The sequence below is a fragment of the Pseudophryne corroboree genome, chromosome 1 (assembly GCF_028390025.1).
Source record: "Pseudophryne corroboree isolate aPseCor3 chromosome 1, aPseCor3.hap2, whole genome shotgun sequence".
Classification (NCBI taxonomy): Eukaryota; Metazoa; Chordata; class Amphibia; order Anura; family Myobatrachidae; genus Pseudophryne; species Pseudophryne corroboree.
Window position 1 is genome coordinate 591,294,400 of NC_086444.1, and position 17,673 is coordinate 591,312,072.

Genomic DNA, 17,673 nt, shown 5'->3' on the forward strand with positions numbered 1-17,673 from the left:
GCCTAGGACAGGGGCACACCAAAGGTTGAGGGAAGAGGTAACCAGGCAAATGCTGCTCTCACCAGCAACCTCCTCTGGTAAATGGGAACCAGTGCTGTGTTTCAGCTCCCTGCTGTGTGGGGAGCCACTTACCTGCTGCCCCAGAGCCGGCCCTAAGCAATATGATGCTGTAGGCAAGATTTAAGCTGGTGCCCCCTAGCACCGCCACTAGTTCCGCCTCTGAACCTGCACCCCTTTCCTAGCACCATCACCCCTCACTCGTAGCAGTCCTCATTTTGGTGTTCTTATCCCCTATATTTTAAATAGGAACAGTGCACACAGTCGGCGCTGCACCTAAATCTTCTGTCTATGTCATCCAATAGGTCCGTTACAGTACTCCATGTGCCAACTTGGTAACTGCAGTGAGCGGGGCTTCTGTTCACTCCAAGGACAGGAAGTGGCTGATGCTGCAACCAGAAATCCCACCTTGAAGTGTGCCGAGGGACATACTCACCGGGCTTCACATTAGATTTCCTCCAAATTGCTGTGTATTGCATCCATCGGTTTCACGAACATAATCAACGTTGCTTTTCCATGGGGTTTAGTTCTCCACCAAAATCGCGCTCTATTACCCCCATTATTTTTATAAATATCACAGTTAAAGCTCAAAATTTGTGTTGTTTTTATTGTAAAATATATTATTTAGACAGTTTATAAATAATAACATTGTCAGTGCTAAAAATAAAAAGACTTCACGTGTTAAAAACAACAACATGCCAACAAAACTAATCAGCATGCTGAAGTCCTAACCATAACCCTACCACACAGTAGTACACACACCAATTCAGCGTGTGATAAGGAATCATTATTAGCATTCAGCAATGGTCAGAGTTGATAAGGCACTTTGGGAGGGAAGAAAACTTTTACAAGACACTCCTTGCTTGAAATTGAAACTTCTTTTAAATTGCAGCGCAATATAGTTGAGACAATAGAGGAAGCAGAAGGCAGCAGCAATAATAAAAATGGGTGACCAACATTATTCAGAACTTGCGGAACACTCTGCCCTGGCACGTGGGCATCATGACAAAAAGCAGGAAATTCCAGGTAAGAGGGAAGAGAGGCTTCCTAATTTTCGCAGCATGCACCAAGAAAGCAATGAAAGCATTTATATGTCGGTGACGTCTGTGCAGTGTTGATAGGACATGTATATTCTCCACAAGTATCATTCTAATATTTATCTTCATTTCAACAGTATTAGTGTGTTTTTTGTTTAAATATATGCAACAAATACACATTTAATGATGGCATATTGTAGAATAACAATATTAACAATAACAATATTACACAGACACATTACTGTCATGCAAGAAAAACATTCTCTTCAATTAAGTATATTATTTATATATATATATATATATATATATATATATATATAAAAAAATATTCTACAGTACCATGGCACAGTGACTTCTTTCATGCTACTAACCTAACTTTGGGGAACATGTACTAAGTAGTGATAAAAGTGGAGAAGTGAGCCAGTGGAGAAATTGCCCATGTCAACTAATCAGCTGCTCTTTATACTGTTATAGTATGCAAATTATAAATGTTACGTCAATGCTGATTGGTTGCCATGAGCAACTTCTCCACTGACTCACTTCTCCACTTTTATCACTGCTTAGTAAATGTCCCCCTTAGTGCCTTTGAAATACACGCCTTTCTTGCCTCTCCCCTCCCCACCTTCACTATGCATCTCCGATGTCTACATGCATTCCTTCGCTCTGTTGATGTCTCCATGGATGGGTCGGCGGTCCCCTTTCTCTGGCAGGTATTGTTTCTTCTATGTTTTTCTCTTTTTTGTTTGTTTTTGTTTCTTTGTTTTTCGTTCTCCACCGGGGAGGACGTCTCAACATGTTGTGCTGTTTGTATTTTTGTTCCTGCATCTGATTGACGAACGATATCTTTGTGGAATGGCTTTTCCATAATTATTGTAGTTGTTTCGTCTACTGTTCTGATATTGTATACTAGAAAATGGAAAAAGAAATGAGGTTTTCTCCCGGGCCCCGGTGCCCACGGGACTAAAAGATTTTTGTTGCAATCTATCTCTGTATTGGGTTGGGTCCTATGTTTACTCCTGATATTGCTTGTTATATTCTTTCTTTTCTAAAACCTCAATAAAATATATATTGGGAAAAAAAAGAAATACACGTTATATACTGGTAGGAATTATGGGGGTCATTCCGAGTTGATCGCTCGCTAGCTATTTTTTGTAGCACTGCGATCAGATAGTTGCCGCCTATAGGGGAGTGTATTTTTGCTTTGCAAGTGTGCGAACGCCTGTGCAGCCGAGCGCTACAAAAACATTTTGTGTAGTTTCTGAGTTGCCCAGAACTTACTCAGCTGCTGTGATCACTTCAGCCTGTCTGGTCCCCGAATTGACATCAGACACCCGCCCTGCAAACACTTGGACACGCCTGCGTTTTTCCAAACACTCCCAGAAAACGGTCAGTTGACACCCATAAATGCCCTCTTCCTGTCAATCTTCTTGCGATCGGCTGTGCGAATGGATTCTTCGTTAAATCCATCGCTCAGCAACAATTTGCTTTGTACCCATACGATGCGCCTGCTCATTGCATTGCATACGCATGCGCAGTAGTGACCTGATCGCTGCGCTGCGAAAAATGTCAGCATGCGATCAGGTTGGAATGACCCCCTATGTTGCTCTGATGAGAAACACCTATACAGCTTTCACAGTTGGCTACGTAAGACATAGGGATTTAGGAATGAAAGTAGGGATTTCTCTGCAAGCGCTACTAAATTAGCATGGTAACATTTTCTCTTCACACCATTGCTATAGAGGGATACGGTCATTAGGTCGACAGTCATTAGGTCGACCACTATTGGTCGACATGCAGTAGGTCGACATGGTCATTAGGTCGACTTGTACTAGGTCGACATTGAAAAAGGTTGACATGCATTTTTCAAGTTTTTTTTTCCATTTTTTGTAACTTTTTCATACTTTTCGATCCACGTGGACTACGATTGGGAATAGTAACCTGTGCTGAGTGCAGCGAGGCACCCTGCCCGAAGTATGGCGAGGGGACACAGAGCACTAATTGGGTCAGACATTCAAGGAGAGGCCTTCTGTTTTATTGCTATTACATTTATAACATGACTCCTCACTATATTACTTTAGGACAGGGGCACATTACTCCTGTTGTATAAGGCTAGATTTAACATTATAACATAAACATGTAAATGAATGGTAGTATATATGTAAGCTTTAAAACAATGTAATATGACTTATTTTGGTTTTATAAATGGTAAAAGTAAATGAACAACTGCAGTTGATTTTCCAACTATAAAATAAAATAAGTGTTTGAAATATCTGAAAGCAATGCTAGAAGTTGTTGTTATACGTATAATCTGCATATGTGTGCACCAAATACCTTTTACCCTATCTGTCCGTCCATGTGTACTCAGTAAACCTGCCCCACCTTGTATTGTAAGTGTGTATGTGTAACAGTTATTGAAGCCAAAGCTTACATAATGTAAATGACTTGGTTATTTTCTGCATGAGAAATACTGCAGTGACTTTCCTTACAGTGTATAGTTCAGAGACGTAAAATAGGATTTTTGGTGCCCTGTTCCAGAAAGAGAATTTGCGCCCCCCACCTCCATTTTTCCAATAGGGACATAAGGCGCATGCCTCGCGGTAAAGGGGCATGAACCCAGAGAAAGCCCATGTCATGATGCCCCTTCCCATGCAGCCACACACTATATAGATCTGCCCAGCCTTAACGCTGATCACCCCTTCACAAAGTACAAGGTAAGCTTCAAATTCTTATAATTCTCCAGCTTGGAATTCTCTAGCTTTCTATGTGAGGGCAGTGACCAGATTCCAGGCACATCAGCATCCCGAAATGTAATAATGGACAGTGAGCCTGAACAATCAAGAGTTATCAAGTCAAGACCATGAATGCTGTATAAGTATTAGCGACAAAAGGGGTGGGGTCAGAGACAGGGGCGGTCAGTAGATGCTGGGCTTCAAAAATGGGGGAAGCTGCAAGTGAAAGTAATAAGATAATTCATAATTGACAATTGCTGCCAACAGTGCCCCCTACCCTGGTGTAGTTGCAATGTTATCGGGCGAGGCGGCTAGCTACAATACATGATGCAACAAGTATTGGGCTTTGCTTTTCTTCCTCACAAAACAAAGAAAAAAAAATGTGGAGTTTCTGTCCTCCACGTGTTACTGACTTTGTCATACTAGTCTAAATGGGTATTAATCTGATTTGTAATCACTTTGTTTCCTATTGATCTATTCTGGTCACCTATATTTCTGACTGGCACAGGATATATGACAGCGTGCCATGAATTTGTTTGCTGCTAGACTCTGTATGCAGTATCCAAGAAGATAAAGATATGAATAATACCAGCTACTGCTAGCTGCAGGAAGCAACTCTGCCGATAAGGATTAGTACCGTACACATTCAGAATACAGGGACATTTCACTATACCAGAGCCTGAATAAGGGTCACATGGGCCTGGCACTGAAAATAATAAAGGGCCTATTGTGAGAAGTGGAGGAGGTGTGGCCAGTGCTGTATGGGTGTGGCCAGTGTCATGTGGGTGTTTACACCCCTATGCTATCAGCCCCAATGTATTCCTGGTTATTTAAAAGTAGTAAAATTGCATAATTTTGTGAGGAAAATTATTTTAATATTTATAATTTATGGCTGAGCATTTTGCCAATTGGGTGGTATGTCATCATCACACAGTCATAACAATGGGCCTATTTTTTTTTCTTTTTTTTGTGGCGGTCTGGAGCTGTAGTTCCATTTGCCTTATTGTTAATCTGACCCTGCAGTACATAAAATAAGGTGTTTTAAGAGATAAAATAGGTGTACCGCAAATAAGTACAAAAACTACTTAATGTGTGCTTAAAGAGTTGAGGGGGTTTATGTACTAAGCCTTGAAGAGAGATAAAGTGTCTGGATTTAAAGTACCAAACAGCCAGCTGCCATTTTTCAAACCCAGTCTGTAACATAGCAGTTAGGAGCTGATTGGTTAGTACTTTATCCAGGGCTGGCAACAGAAATAATGGGGCCCGATACAGTGATATCTCTGGGGCCCCCGCAGATTTTATATATATATATAAATAAGCGGAGTGGAGTTTGCTGCGTTATATAAGTAACTGTTAATAAATAAATATATATTTATTCATTCATTTATCTATATACATATATAAATATGTATATTATCTCACCTTCCCCCCCACACACTTGACAGTCTGTCTCCCTCTCTCCTTCCTCCCACACACCCCATAGTCTGTCTCTCCCCAATGACTCCATGCTGCATTCCCAGCACCCCAACCCCATCCCGAAGCAGTGTATCCCCTCACTCACCTGCGCTGCCCAGTATCCAGACCCGAACACTGGTACCATGCAGCCCTCACACCTCACCAGAAGAGGCCATCGCAAAGCACGGGAATCCTGGCTAGTGGAGCTGCGTGTGAGAGACTCCAGTCACACTGAGGCTGCGCCTACACCATTTACTGCTCGCTGCCCTATTTGGAGAGGACAGCTCACATCCCTGCCGGGTACTAAGTGGCATAACCTTGGGGCCCCTCTAATCCTTGGGCCCGGTACAGGTGTCCCCTTTGACCCCCCCCTGTCACCGGCCCTGACTTTATCTCCATCCACTTTATCTCTCTCCAAGGCTTAGGGTGGCTATACACCATACTTGCCTACTCTCTGGAAGTTGCAGGAGTCTCCCATTTTTGGGGGGTAGCCCCCCGCACCCCCCGGAAGAGTAGGCAGGTCTCCCACATCCTGCTCACACCCTAGTGATGTAGGCAGGATGGAGAGATACTCTCCCGTATTCGCGGGTCCGTGGGGTGGGAAAGGGGTTAAAATAGCATGAATTGTGGCATTTTCCAGATGTGGGGGCGGGGCTTGATGATGTCACAGCCCGCCCCTGCCCCCCAAAGTCTCCTGCAGCGTTTCCTCTCCGGGCTTCTCCCGGAGAGGAGAATTTTAAAGTAGGTAAGTATGGTATACACCAGGGACGTGCGGTAGGTAAATGTCTCAGGAGGCACTGGCTAGTACCAGAGCAAGATTTACACACAATATATGACCCAAGAGGGTTCATGTGGGCATTATGTAAAGATGAATTTGGTGAGTTTTGATCAGGGATGTGTGGAAAAGTTAAGCGGGTGAGGCACTGCTTCACCTGTCATAGACTTTTTACTCCAGTTTTGACTATAAAAATGATTAGAATAATACAAAGAAGATACTGTATTTCTAATAGATTCTTTGTATTTTTCATATACTTTATATAGTGAAAACTCTAGTTTATATGTTAGTATGACAGGAAAGGCTCTGTCTTATGTGCCTCACCCCACCGCACATCACTGGTATACACTAGAACGATATCTGGATCATATTGGAAGGACAAATAGTCCAGATCGTCTACCGTAGTGTGTACGCACAATTGCACGCTCCGGCAGGTCGCATGTGACATTGTCTGCTCGGCCGTAAATGAGCATTAGTCCATTTTTGTACTGCATGGTACTCTTGTGGTTATGTTACAGCTGTGTGCCCAGTGCCCAGTATAAGTCTGGAATCATACTTAGTGCTGGACACAGAGCCAGGAAACTTGTTTCTCAGTAGTCACAGAAGTTGTGTTAGCAACCCCTACAGCCAAGGAAGCCACAGAGATCCTCAAGAGCATGGCCGGATTAAAGGAGGGGCGACAGGGGTGGTCCCCCACCAGAGGTGTAACAAGGGTAGGGCGAGTGGGGCACGTGCCCTTGGCAGGCCCAGGAGAGGGGGGCGCCGCCGGCGGCCAGGACATCATGCCCCACTCGCCCCCGTCACACCAAAATGTGAGGGGAGGAGAGCACAGCGTCTCTCCCTCCCCTCACCACCGCTGCCAGCACTAGCGTGTGTCCGGTCTCCGGCGACATTAGCCAATCAGAGCTTGCGGACCGGCTCATGATTGGCTGCCGGTCTGCGAGCTCTGATTGGCTAGCGAACCGGCGCCACACAGCCGCCGGAGACCTCGGGCGGTGAGGGGAAGGAGAGGCGCTGCGCTGCGCTCTCCTCCCCTCACATATCAACAAGCGGTGAGTGACCGGGGGGGGGGGGGGTGGCACAGTGGGGCATGTATCTGGCACTGAGTGGGGCATGTAACTGGCACTGAGTGGGGCATGTATCTGGCACTGAGTCAACAAGCGGTGAGTGACCGGGGGGGGGGGGTGGCACAGTGGGGCATGTATCTGGCACTGAGTGGGGCATGTAACTGGCACTGAGTGGGGCATGTATCTGGCACTGAGTGGGGCATGTATCTGGCACAGTGGGGCATGTATCTGGCACTGAGTGGGGCATGTAACTGGCACTGTGGGGCAATGTAACTGGCACTGTGGGGCATGTATCTGGCACTGTGGGGCAATGTATCTGGCACTGTGGGGCAATGTAACTGGCACTGTGGGCCATTTTCAGTGGCCACACCCCTTCTGGAGCGTGGCCACACCCCTTCTGGTGTGTGACCACACCCATTTTTCAGCGCACGCACATGCTTCTTTTGGTGTTCTTTTTTTTTTTTTTTTGGGGGGGGGGGCATTTTCCATCTTGCCCTGGGCTCCAAAAACCCTAGCTACGCCTCTGTCCCCCACACAGTAGGGGCCCCCACACCCTGCTTCACAAACGGAGCACTCTCACTTTTCCGCGGCTGCTACAAAGTTCCATCGTGCTTTCCCTGCTGCTGCCCTGATCGTGGGATCCATCATTTGGACATTGACAGCCAGTGGGTGAGACACAGGTTAACCAGCATTCACACGTGCTTCCCAGATTATGGCATCAGCACACCGGCATCTTCTCCCACCCATCACCCGTGCTGCTGCTGCTTTTCTCCCCTCACTCCCCTCCCCTACATCCATCCTTGTGCTGCCACCGTAGTGGCCTACCTCTCCCTGTGGGAGACACGGGCACCTCTGCTGTAGCCATGGGGACCACACAGTGATGGGCATCTCTGCACAGGGACAGCTGGTGCTTTAATGTTACACTCAGACGTGCAAAGCCTGGTTCTCATAGCAGAGCATAAATATGAGTATAATATATATACAGTATAATCACTTTGCAGACACAGCATGCATGTGGGGTGGGGGAGCAGGTGTGTTCAGCAGCAATATTATTAGTGGGGGGAGTACTCCATTATTCAAATAGGGGAGCCACATCAACTGCCACCCCTAAACATTGACAAACATTGCTGGGTGTATATAAATTTCAGACATAAGTACTTAACCAACCTACTTCCAGTCAGGAGAGGATAGTGTCTCAATTATCACAGGTTAACCTGTCACTTGAACAAGCATTGCCGAAGCTCTCAGAGAGCAATAGGAGGAAAGGAGAGAGAGATATTTTGACTCTTAAATGTATTAAAGGAAAGCTTTATAATCAGCAACTGCTTATCTGCTGTGTAAAGGGTACTGACAGCTCTCCCAGTCACCTTAAGTGTTTTGACAAAATCTTTACCTTTTTACCTCAAAGGAGGAGCCCTAATGAGAACGAGAAGCTAAGCAAGGAGACCTAGGGCCCTTTGGAAAATAGTCAGCCTATCCCTGCAAACCTTACATATTTAACATACAGCAGGCGGCACTTGGCCTGTCGTCCCAGCATTCACAGCACTGAGCAGGGGAGCATCAGAGGCGGGACAGGGCAGAGAAGGAGGCAGATTATTCTCCTCAGCGCCAGCCTTTTGACAGCTTCAGTCCTGGGAAGGACCACCCGGAGGTGCGGCCTGACAAAGATTGGCATCGGAGGGCGGAGCCTATCCTGTTGCAAGTCTAATTAGTTTACCAGGAAGTCCTTCAAAATTAAACGGAAATACTTGAAATTCCGTAGCGAAGCATGGGTATTCAGCTAGTATTAGATAAATTATGGTTATTTAACAGTCAACAATTTTAAAACTTATTAAAAAAAATCTTCATAGCCCAAATTTCTGTGGCAGCTACAACATACTTTGCCCAAAAAAAAAAAAAAAATGTGCTAGCAGTTATTTTGCCGTCATAATAAGTAGGATTTATACTGTATTTTAAGAAATAGCATTACATCAGATCAAGCTACTTTATTAAATAAATGTATGTGGATTTAAAATACTACCCTGATGAATTTGTACCTCTACAAGAAAATAAATATATATTTGTATAAAGTTACCCATCTTGTTTCCATTTCAAAATGAGGTTTACAAAATGTAAAATAATAAAATAAAAAAATCTTCTTCTTGCTGGTCTTCTTTCTTTAACTGTAACGGTACTTCTCATCCACTCTAAATGGAGGCAGCCATTTTATGTCCTGACCAATATTCTTGCCTCCTGTTTCATTGGTATCACTGGCTCCCATTGAATATTGCTACATCCTCAACAATTGCTGCCTACACTGTGTGAAAACAACAGGTACACTTTGGCCAGGCAGTGTCTTTTAAATAAGTTGTGTAATTACACAATTTGTACAGTAAATAATCTATCTTTTTCTTCTAAATTGTGTACTCTGGAATGTAAAGACTGAAAAGCTTATGGTAGAATACCACACTGAGGAATTCCTGTGCAACCCTGCTCCTTTACATTTTTACAGTATCAATGATAGAGAGGACTGCATATCCAGAACTGTAACAGCAAGAAGTGATTTGCAGATTTTCTAGTTGTAATCTTCATATCTCATCTCTTATACAGTCTTACTAAATGGGCATCTGGTTAAAGCATTGTGAGAGCTGAAGGGAACACTTCACCTCCACACAGCTCTCACTGGCTGCCTGAGACAACCTCTCTTCTCATCAAGTGATGTTTGGATGCACAGGACTGTTCTCTCCTGTCAGCAGCCCTCTCTCCACTAGGGAAGTCGGGGTAAGACCTAAAGTAAAAAAACCCTGGTAAATAGCTTTGACACAGCACATAATAGGTCCAAAAAAATTACATAAGTGGTGTCTGTTACGACCTACATTCAATTAAGCATACATTCAATATGCATAATTTATAAGCACATCAAAAAGTGAGACCTATGGAAGAAGATTTATTTATTTATTCTATTTTACATTTATATGTGGACCTTTCTTTGCAGGGGTTGCAAATAAGAAAGTTTGTGAATGTTTTGACAACAGTGAATCTTAGGAACAGGTAAGGACTGTTATAGAGGTACATGCTCATTAGTTGTGATTTTAATTATGCATACATTTTTTCCAGCATTTATGTAACTAATGAGATTATGTTTAAATTGACAAATGGACATCCTAAAGTAAAAGGCTTCCAAAAATTCTAAGATATTTTCTAAACTAAGGCAACTATAATAAATGCACCATATACATAAGAACAGAAGACGTTGGGCCCTTTGTTGGTATTTAAAACATCAGGCCTATTCCGTTGGCTTGCACACAAAACAGTGCCAATCGGTAACATTTAACAATACAAGACAATTCTGATGACTGGTATAAAATACTGGTCACAATGCAAATTCCAATGATTCGAACTACACTGCTCAAAAAAATAAAGGGAACACTTAAACAACACATCCTAGATCTGAATGAATTAAATATTCTTATTAAATACTTTGTTCTTTACATAGTTGAATGTGCTGACAACAAAATCACACAAAAATTATCAATGGAAATCAAATTTATTAACCCATGGAGGTCTGGATTTGGAGTCACACTCAATATTAAAGTGGAAAAACACACTACAGGCTGATCCAACTTTGATGTAATGTCCTTAAAACAAGTCAAAATGAGGCTCAGTAGTCTGTGTGGCCTCCACGTGCCTGTATGACCTCCCTACAATGCCTGGGCATGCTCCTGATGAGGTGGCGGATGGTATCCTGAGGGATCTCCTCCCAGACCTGGACTAAAGCATCCGCCAACTCCTGGACAGTCTGTGGTGCAACGTGGGTGCAACGTTGGTGGAGGGAGCGAGACATGATGTCCCAGATGTACTCAATTGGATTCAGGTCTGGGGAATGGGCGGGCCAGTCCATAGCATCAATACCTTCGTCTTGCAGGAACTGCTGACACACCCCAGCCACATGAGATCTAGCATGGTCTTGCATTAGGAGGAACCCAGGGCCAACCGCACCAGCATATGGTCTCACAAGGGGTCTGAGGATCTCATCTCGGTACCTAATGGCAGTCAGGCTACCTCTGGCGAGCACATGGAGGGCTGTGTGGCCCCCCAAAGAAATGCCACCCCACACCATTACTGACCCACTGCCAAACCGGTTATGCTGGAGGATGTTGCAGACAGCAGAACGTTCTCCTTGGCATCTCCAGACTCTGTCACGTCTGTCACATGTGCTCAGTGAGAACCTGCTTTCATCTGTGAAGATCACAGGGCGCCAGTGGCGAATTTGCCAATCTTGGTGTTCTCTGGCAAATGCCAAACGTCCTGAACGGTGTTGGGCTGTAAGCACAACCCCCACCTGTGGACGTCGGGCCCTCATACCACCCTCATGGAGTCTGTTTCTGATTGTTTGAGTAGACACATGCACATTTGTGGCTTGCTGGAGGTCATTTTGCAGGGCTCTGGCAGTGCTTCTCCTGTTCCTCCTTGCACAAAGGCAGAGGTAGCGGTCCTGCTGCTGGGTTGTTGCCCTCCTACGGCCTCCTCCACATCTCCTGATGTACTGGCCTGTCTCCTGGTAGCGCCTCCATGCTCTGGACACTACGCTGACAGACACAGCAAACCTTCTTGCCACAGCTCGCATTGATGTGCCATCCTGGATGAACTGCACTACCTGAGCCACTTGTGTGGGTTGTAGACTCCGTCTCATGCTACCACTAGAGTGAAAGCACCGCCAGCTTTCAAAAGTGACCAAAACATCAGCCAGAAAGCATAGGAGCTGAGCAGTGGTCTGTGGTCACCGCCTGCAGAACAACTCCTTTATTGGGGGTGTCTTGCTAATTGCCTATAATTTTCACCTGTTGTCTATTCCATTTGCACAACAGCATGTGAAATTGATTGTCAATCAGTGTTGCTTCCTAAGTGGACAGTTTGATTTCACAGAAGTGTGATTGACTTGGAGTTACATTGTGTTGTTTAAGTGTTCCCTTTATTTTTTTGAGCAGTATATAATGCAGACCCAAAGTCTGGTGACTAGAATATACTAAATAGCCAATTCTAGTAGAAACATTAAAAGTGCAGTTCCCTGTTCTGACAGCAAGTATATAATTGAGACTCCCATTCTGTTGGCTAATGTATAAAATTCACATTCCTGATGGCTAGTATGCAATGCCTAAACCAATCCTGTTGGATATTAAAGAAAAACAATTATTCTATCTAAAATATAGACTTATATTTGTCTAAGGTAGATACCAGTTTATGTGTTTAAGTCTTGAAGCTTAGAACACAGGGCCTAATTCAGATGGGATTGCAGCAGCAAATTTGTTAGCTAATGGGCAAAACCATGTGCACTGAAGGGGGGGGGGGGGCAGATATAACATGTGCAGATAGAGTTAGATTTGGGTGGAGTGTGTTTAAGCTGAAATCTAAATTGCAGTGTAAAAATAAAGCAGCCAGTATTTACCCTGCACAGAAACAATATAACCCACCCAAATCTAACTCTCTCTGCACATGTTATATCTGCCCCTTCCCCCTGCAGTGCACATGGTTTTGCCCATTAGCTAACAAATTTGCTGCTGCGATCAGATTTGAATTACCCCCACAGTCAGCAATTATTGCTTTTAGTAAATACTGCAGAGGTTGGCATAAATTGGCCCTTCAACTATTGTGGAAATACCAGTCCAACCAGATGCTTACAGGGTATTCAGATCGCTGAAATTCCACAACATATGTGATGCCTCTAGTATGCATATCTGAATACTTACTGTGAGGCTGTGGCTTGTTATTAGCAAGTAGAAACTAGCCTGCTGCCTAAAGGTTAAGGGGGAAGGGGGGGGGGGGGGGGGCTGGACTACACACCCTAATTTCAGACATAATAATTGATGCTACCATGCTGAGACTTATAGTGCCACACAGAAAAAAGGAAAGTAGCAGGTGCACACATCAAGCACTAAGAATACTAATAATCACAACAATGATAATAAACTCTACAATTTAACATGGAGTAATAATAAGGTTTTTTAATACGTTTGCCCAAAAATATAAGCCCATATACTACGGCAAGGTGAACCTTTAGCATTGGGGTCCCTAACATTCCTAATACTGACACATTATATTACTTTATCTGGGACTTACCTATAAAAGTGCCCATTCCAATATGTAGACTGCTATGCAAGGACCATACACTGATAAAAATCACCTAAGGGCGGGTGGGTAGGGTGCTAGTCCAGACAGAAGGAGTCCACCTTCTAGTGTACAATATATATATATATATATATACATACATACACACCAATAGAGAGAGAAAGGGCAGGCGGGCTGGTCTGCACACCCTAATTTCACAAATAATAAGAGGTGCTGGCATGCTAAAACTTATAGTGCCTCATAGAAAAAAAATAAAACTCGGTGCACACTTCAAGCACTAAGAATGCTGATAATTAGAACAATTATAATAAAACATATACGATAGGCATAAATATTCAGACATGTACATTAGCAGTTTCTGATATTAGCAGTTTCTTATTAGCATATTACATGTGTACAGCACTAGCATTGGTGTAAGTTAGGAGTAAAGAATGTGAATATTTTGCCAGCCTGGTCCTATAATGTTTACTACTTGTGGAAGTGTGCAAGATATGGTTTATGTTACCCTAATTCGCATTGCTTATGCCAGTATTATAGATTTAGACAACTTTACCACATCCTATTTTTTTCTCTGTTTCCTTACAATCTTCTCCCGTGCATTTTATTTTTACCCGTGTTCCACTCTCTCATAAAGACCAGGGGCTTCCAGGATCCCAACCCCAGACCAGGTGGCTGAATATGTAAAAAATGTCATGATTTTAACAAAAATCTACCCCAGTCTCTGCCATAAACAGACAAAGCACTAGTTCACAGATTTCTGCTCTACCTACCTAGTTATAGTGAGCTACTAGACGGAGGTAGATGTTCTCCAACAATATGGGCACCTCCAGCCCCAACAGATTCGGCCTTGCCAGCCAGTCTCTATCAGGAAGAAAGGAGTGGGGAGGTGACATGACATGTCCCTTCTACCACAATGAGTTAATAACCAATGTGATGACCTTTCAAGGAGAGATTGCTGCTAGTATAGCCATCTCCTTCAGAACCTATAGTATGTGCTGGTTGGAAACCAAGACACTTGAGGTCTTATAGATTCAGACACATCCATCACTCTGGTACATCCCATGTGACTATGGTTGGTGGATACCTGTGCAAGATAACCATGGCTCACTTGTTACTGGATTGTTGTCAATATCATTCATTATGGATATGTGGAAGTGAGGTTCACATAGGAGCTCCCTACTACTGTCTTGCTCTGGAATGATTGCAGTAGTTCCTTGTGTAAAACTACTTTAAGCTGCCTCCTTTCTGACTAGGGTTGTAAATTTATACAGACACAATGATTTTAATAAGTGGAGAATCCTGCTTTCATTATCCAACACATTGTGCCCTTTGTATTTCTGGACCTCTGCTTGCTTCACTTAGAGATATGACTAAGGCCATGTGATCTTGTGTTTCCTCTGTGGTAAATGAAATGTGCTACTCTGTCTTTCCCTATTGTACTGTACTCTGTGCAGTCCAAAAATCTCCCCTGGATAACCCTTCTTTGTTGACCTGAGAAAGGCTGTGGGGATCAGTGTGATATCCCGGCTGTCAGGATCCTGGCGGTCAGGAGATCCCAGCGGCAAGCGCAGGGTGTCCCCTTGCAGGCTTGCTGAGCTTGCCAAACTTCGGGGCCGAAGGCAACTTTTGGTCGCCGAAGGGTTATATATATTCCCCTTCGGGTGTGGCGTGGACCACCACCCAAATGGGAATTCCAGTCGGCGGTCAGGATTCTGACCGCCGGTATTTCACCGGGTATCGGGATTCCACCTTAGGATCCCGACAGCCAGTAAATTAACTGCCTCCCGGGCTGTGTGCAGTTCAGACATTTCCTTACACAAGTCTGATCGCTACCCTTGAATTGCACCATCTGAATAATTAGGACACTTGAGGCAGTGTGTATGCTGCTGATGACGGCTTATGCGCGCTCCTGGGGTCGTTGACGATATCGTCAGAGGCTGCATGTTCGGACCGGCCACAACATGACGTCACTGTGCAATTTCGCTAGCAATGTTGCACAGTGTATAACAGAAATAGTAAAAGTGGTAGAAGTGCGCAAAAGCAGCTTATCAAGTGTATTCGCCTGAAAAGAGGTATCCTCCACCTCTCACCCATATATTACACACACAAAGTGGGAGAAAGAACTTAACTAGCGCTTATAAAATATAAATGGATCTTCTTCAATCCTATATGCACATTAGTATGAGCATCTTTCTCCAGTCATTTTGCCGTGCACATGAAAATGGAGAGAATCAAAGTGCATGGGGAAGTACAATTTTTTTTAATAAACACACAGTTAAAATGCACAGTACAACATAGATGGAATAAATAAAATAATCTGGAACCACAATAAAGTGCAGGGTATCCACAGTGAACGATTATGTCAGGACAATTACCAGGTATGGTGGAACTGCTATTACACAGTTCAATCGAGCATAGAGTAGTGGGAATCCCAGACATTCCGACCAGGCTATTCAGATGATATCTCTCCTGGATTCAGTCCATCCTCCAGCACTCAGCGGGTTTTCTCCACCAGTCTTCTCCTCCTGCCCATAGCGCTAGGATCCTACTGCTGCTGCTGCTGCACTGATGAGGCGGGTCACAGCCTCACTTGTCCAGTGGGGTGGCATTTGATATGCCGGCTGTCGACAACTATTTTCCCTCTTGGAATGTCCATGACACCCCTGGAAGGAGAATAAATAGCGTGGCGCGGGTAGCGCGCCACCGTGCCAGCAGCATGGCGAGCGCAGCGTGCCCGTAATGGGCTCTTTTGCGCTCGCCCCGCTGACGGTATACCGGTGCCGGTATGCTGGGCACCGGGAATCCGAGCGCCAGCATACCGTAGTAGACCCGTCATCCAGTGTGCCTAGTGCATATACACACTGTTGGCAGCCTGGCCCGGGAAAAGAAACACTTGCCAATATCGCTCCTGAAATGAATCACCTAGCGCAGGGGTGGCCAAACAGTCGATCGCGATCGACTAGTCGATCGCGGACATGCGACCAGTCGATCGCGATCCGCTGCCCATCCACCCGAAGCCGCGCCTCTCCTGCCTGCCGTCCTGCCCCTCAGTCTGGTCTCCGGCAGTGATGGCGGAGTGTATAGCTCAAATCAGGCGCCGGTTCGTTAGCCAATTAGAGCTCGCGAACCGGTGCCTGATTTGAGTCATACACGCTGCCGTCACCGCCGGAGACCAGACTGAGGGGCAGGACGGCAGGCAGGAGAAGCGCGCGCTGCGCTCTCCACACAGCACCGTGAGCACTATGGGGGCATATCTGGCAATGTGGGGCATATGTGGCACTGCGGGGGCATATCTGGCACTGCGGGCACATGGCACAGTGGCGGCATATGTGGCACTGTGGGGCATATGTGGCACTGTGGGGTCATATCTGGCACTGTATGGGCATATCTGGCAGTGCGGGCACATGGCACTGTGGGGGTATATCTGTAATCTGGCACTGTGGGGGCATATCTGGCACTGTGGGGGCATATCTGGCACTGCGGGCACATGGCACTGTGGGGGCATATCTGTAATCTGGCACTGTGGGGGCATATCTAGCAGTGTGGGCACATGGCACTGTGGGGGCATATCTGGCACTGCGGGCACATGGCACTGTGGGGGCATATCTGTAATCTGGCACTGTGGGGGCATATCTAGCAGTGTGGGCACATGGCACTGTGGAGCATATCTGTATCTGGCACTGTGGGGGCATATCTGGCAGTGTGGGCACATGGCACTGTGGGGGCATATGTGTATCTGGCACTGTGGGGGCATATGTGTTTGAGGTTTTTACCTGTGGGGGCCAATGTGTTATTTCGTGCGAGACAGTCATTACACTCTGTGCAGCAAGGCTACGTCCCTTTTTTTGTTATACCACGCCCACTTTTTGTTATACCACACCCACTTTTTTGTTATACCACGCCCCTTTTTTGCGCGGCGCGCGCTATTATTCCTCCTAGGTAGATCACAAAAGCTTTTTAGCTTTCAAAGTAGATCGCCGACTCCAAAAGTCTGGCCGCCCCTGACCTAGCGTGTATGGGCCTTAAATCCCAGAGCTTTTGTGACATCATCATTTTGTGCAACTTGCATTTTTAACATACCCCAGCTGGAAAATATAGCAATATAATTATAATGTTTAGAGCTGTAAATATGACCCCTGTCTGCTTTGCAATAAATATTGTAACGTGGCCATTTATGTGTAATTAATACATCTATAAATTGTTTTATTTATTAGTAATTGAACCACGTCGTTTGAGAGATCGAGAGGCTCTAAAAAGGAAAAGAGAAGAGGCGCAGGCCAAAGACACTTTACAGCAAGATTTTCGGTAAGTTCATAAGTGATCTCATTTTTGGATACTTAAAGTTTTATTCAGAAAATAAAATAACATCACAAATAAACAATAAGTACACATAACCCAACCACATGCAAGTCAACTATTAGTAGGCTTAAAATGTAATATTCTCAGTG

At 44.8% G+C, this 17,673-nt stretch overlaps 1 protein-coding gene across 11 annotated transcripts in view; it reads left to right on the top strand.

The window, feature by feature from the left end:
• The first annotated feature begins 871 nt into the window (after nt 1-871).
• LOC134900477 (protein TsetseEP-like) overlaps nt 872-17,673 on the top strand; it is a 42,890-nt gene continuing 26,088 nt past the window's right edge. For 3 of the 11 annotated variants that reach the window (XM_063914244.1, XM_063914247.1, XM_063914248.1), the window contains exons 1-2: nt 883-1,083; nt 17,440-17,530. In XM_063914244.1, the coding sequence (XP_063770314.1) occupies nt 1,002-1,083; nt 17,440-17,530 (173 nt within the window). In that variant the 5' untranslated portion in view covers nt 883-1,001. Of the gene's footprint in view, nt 1,084-1,696; nt 1,805-9,759; nt 9,881-10,094; nt 10,151-17,439; nt 17,531-17,673 lie in introns of those variants that run through there. The other 8 variants (XR_010174063.1, XR_010174057.1, XR_010174069.1 and 5 more) reach the window with 8 other exon arrangements.